Genomic DNA, 2830 nt, shown 5'->3' with positions numbered 1-2830 from the left:
CGTAATTAAATTTTTACATATTAGTGTCTTAACTAATCTAGCTCGTATATTTGTTATTACTGTACATACTTAATTTATAAAAATAATTAGATTAATAGGTATATTAGTGCCTACTAATACATTAATATGATATACATATAACAAAAAAATGTGTATGTTTTAAAATTATATTTCATCTATGTACCAAAAAATAAACAATTTTTCATCATTTTTAGTTTTCAACATTATTTTTAAAACATTCAAATTGAAAATAAATAGCTATATGTTTTTACAATACATAAAAAATGCATATTAAATGTGTTTAAAGAATATCCAAATATCAAATTAAATTTTATTTTTATTTTTATTATTATTATTATTATTATTATTATTATTATTATTATTATTATTATATATACAATTATTTTATATTAATTATACAAAATTATCGTCTCAAAAATGTTACATGCAAAAACATCTAATATTTAGATGAAAATATGAAACTCAGTTCATCATGATATACTACACGCACGGAAATTCCTTAACCTGAAATAATAATAGAAATAAACATGAAAAATACAATTATATATGGTAATTACATACCACAATCTTTCTGGTCCTTGATTGGAGTAACAGCACCTCTTTTCCTCCAGTCCATAGTTTCAGGAATGTCTGTGACATTTTCATACTTAAAAGGTGTTTCAATTTCTTCCATGCCCAATAAACCAAGTGACCCCTTTTTACCATTAAGTGATGAAGCCTTAAATTCTTCAAAGGTTTGGTCAGCAAATTGATTAACACCAAGTTTGAAAGTTAAGTTCTTATTATTAGCATTGAATGACTCAATGAACTCAACGTTTTCTTTGAATATTTGGTAACGTTTTTCTTTTTCAGCAACATCTTTGTAATACTTCCCATGTTCTACCATCCATTGCTCGTGTCTCTCGGGTGACCATGCCTCCAGCTCAACAAGCTTGCGAGACATTGTTACCCGAGAGTTCCATAAAGCAAGGATGACGAACAAAGCTAAAACATAAAGGCTTTGGCTAAAGGAAGCCATGGATTGATGCTTGGAATAGTGTAGGGATATATAGGTGATGAGGGTTTTTGTTATGATAAACTGAGAAGGAAAACTTGAATGTAACAAACATATATAGAGGGTGCTATTTATAGTTGCAAACTAAGTGTGTGATGTTATGATTTTCGATTAAAATTTTTAATTTATTTATTTAGTTTTTATGTATTCAAAGAGGACCCGTCCTTATCCAAGTCGTGCGTGCGTCTCATTCCCAATCTCACATTTGGACTCAAATTCTTGAAGATAATCATGGTCTTAATATAAATTTCAATCGAAGAAAAAGTTGAACAAAATAAAAGTTTTAAATTTGAAGTAAGAACGAAAATAAATTATGAAAATATTATAATTAAAAATAAAAAACAAAAAAAGATCACAAATAATAAATACTGCATTTTTCGTCGGGCATGTATATGTATATATAAAAACAACTATATTATGGCTTTGATGATAGACAATTTGCAAGAAAAGTTGCTTCTTTACCAAAGGGAAAGTGGAGATTTTGTCATTTATCATGGAGAAACTTTTTCATGTACCAAATTTTAATTATTTTTTGCTTCTTTAATTTGGGCCTTTCAACTTTTAGTTTAGTGGGTGTGGGACCAAAACTACTATATGTATATAGGTGCAAGCATTATAAATTTGGGGAGGGGGTAGTGTTACTATACCCCATTCACAAAGGTTGGAAAAGCAAATAGCAACAGCAGAAGTAGAGAACAAGAGATACGGGTGGCGGTGACAAACCATTAGTATTTTGTTTTTTTATTTATTTGATTTTTTATAGATAAAAATTTATTTGGTAAATTCCACACTAATAATAATAGGATTATGTTAAGTATATATTAAAATTAGCTACCAAAGTCAAATTACTATAAAATATATATTAAAATATAAATAGACATAAAAAAAATAAATTAAATAATACATATATTTATACACAAATATATCTATAATTGATTTTAGTGACTAATTTTAATGTACACATAATATTTTTGATAAAAAATTAAAAAAAGTCTATTTGTGTATCATCTTTAGCCACTACAAATTTTTTTTTTCTTTTAGTTTATCTTTCTTTAACTTACATTTAAGAACTTTAACTGAAAAAAATTCGAATTGAAATTAAAAAAATTAAGAACTTTGTTTAGCATCAAACTTGAACTAACATTCATATAACAATATTTATAATTAAGTTAGCTTGGTCTAATAGTTAGTTCATTAGTCTGTTTAAATAAGTGTTAGGACTCAGAAGTTCAAATCCTGTCTTATGTATGTAACAATTTATTAGCCGACACCTGTCAGCTATAGTGTAGTGAGCATCTACCACTAATTAAATCAACACCCTTATTATTAATAGTTTTATTACTTCATTTCAAATAACTCAAAAGAAAAAGATGATCAATACAAAAATTAAACTATGTTATCTTATTCTGAGATAAAAATCTACGTGCATGTAAAAAATTAGTTATTAAATACGTAATAATATATTATATATAAAAATATATTATTTAATTTAATTTAAACATATATTTTATATGAATGAACTGATTTGGTCAATTGTTAATAATGTATGTATAGAGATTAATTCTCATATATAAACAGTATGTGCTATTCGATCACATTAGCAGACAATTTGACATGGTAGATCCTTAATGATAAAATGAAAAAAAATTGTCTTTTATAAATCTCATATATTATCATGAAAATTAATTTTTTTTAAAGTTTAAATGAATAAAAAAATCATAAAAATAATTATATCTCTAACATATTCTCTTATAC

General features: G+C 25.3%; 1 protein-coding gene across 1 annotated transcript in view; it reads right to left on the bottom strand.

Annotated features, from left to right (window-relative positions):
* LOC107611936 (senescence-specific cysteine protease SAG39-like) overlaps positions 1-1122 on the bottom strand; it is a 2272-nt gene extending 1150 nt beyond the window's left edge. Inside the window, exon 1 of the mRNA XM_016313799.2 lies at positions 583-1122. Coding sequence (XP_016169285.1) covers positions 583-1039 — 457 coding nt within the window. The 5' untranslated portion in view covers positions 1040-1122. The remainder of the gene's footprint in view (positions 1-582) is intronic.

Source organism: Arachis ipaensis, chromosome B08 (assembly GCF_000816755.2).
Source record: "Arachis ipaensis cultivar K30076 chromosome B08, Araip1.1, whole genome shotgun sequence".
Lineage (NCBI taxonomy): Eukaryota > Viridiplantae > Streptophyta > Magnoliopsida > Fabales > Fabaceae > Arachis > Arachis ipaensis.
Note: the sequence above shows the minus strand (reverse complement) of the source record. Positions and strands in the feature narration are given on the sequence as shown.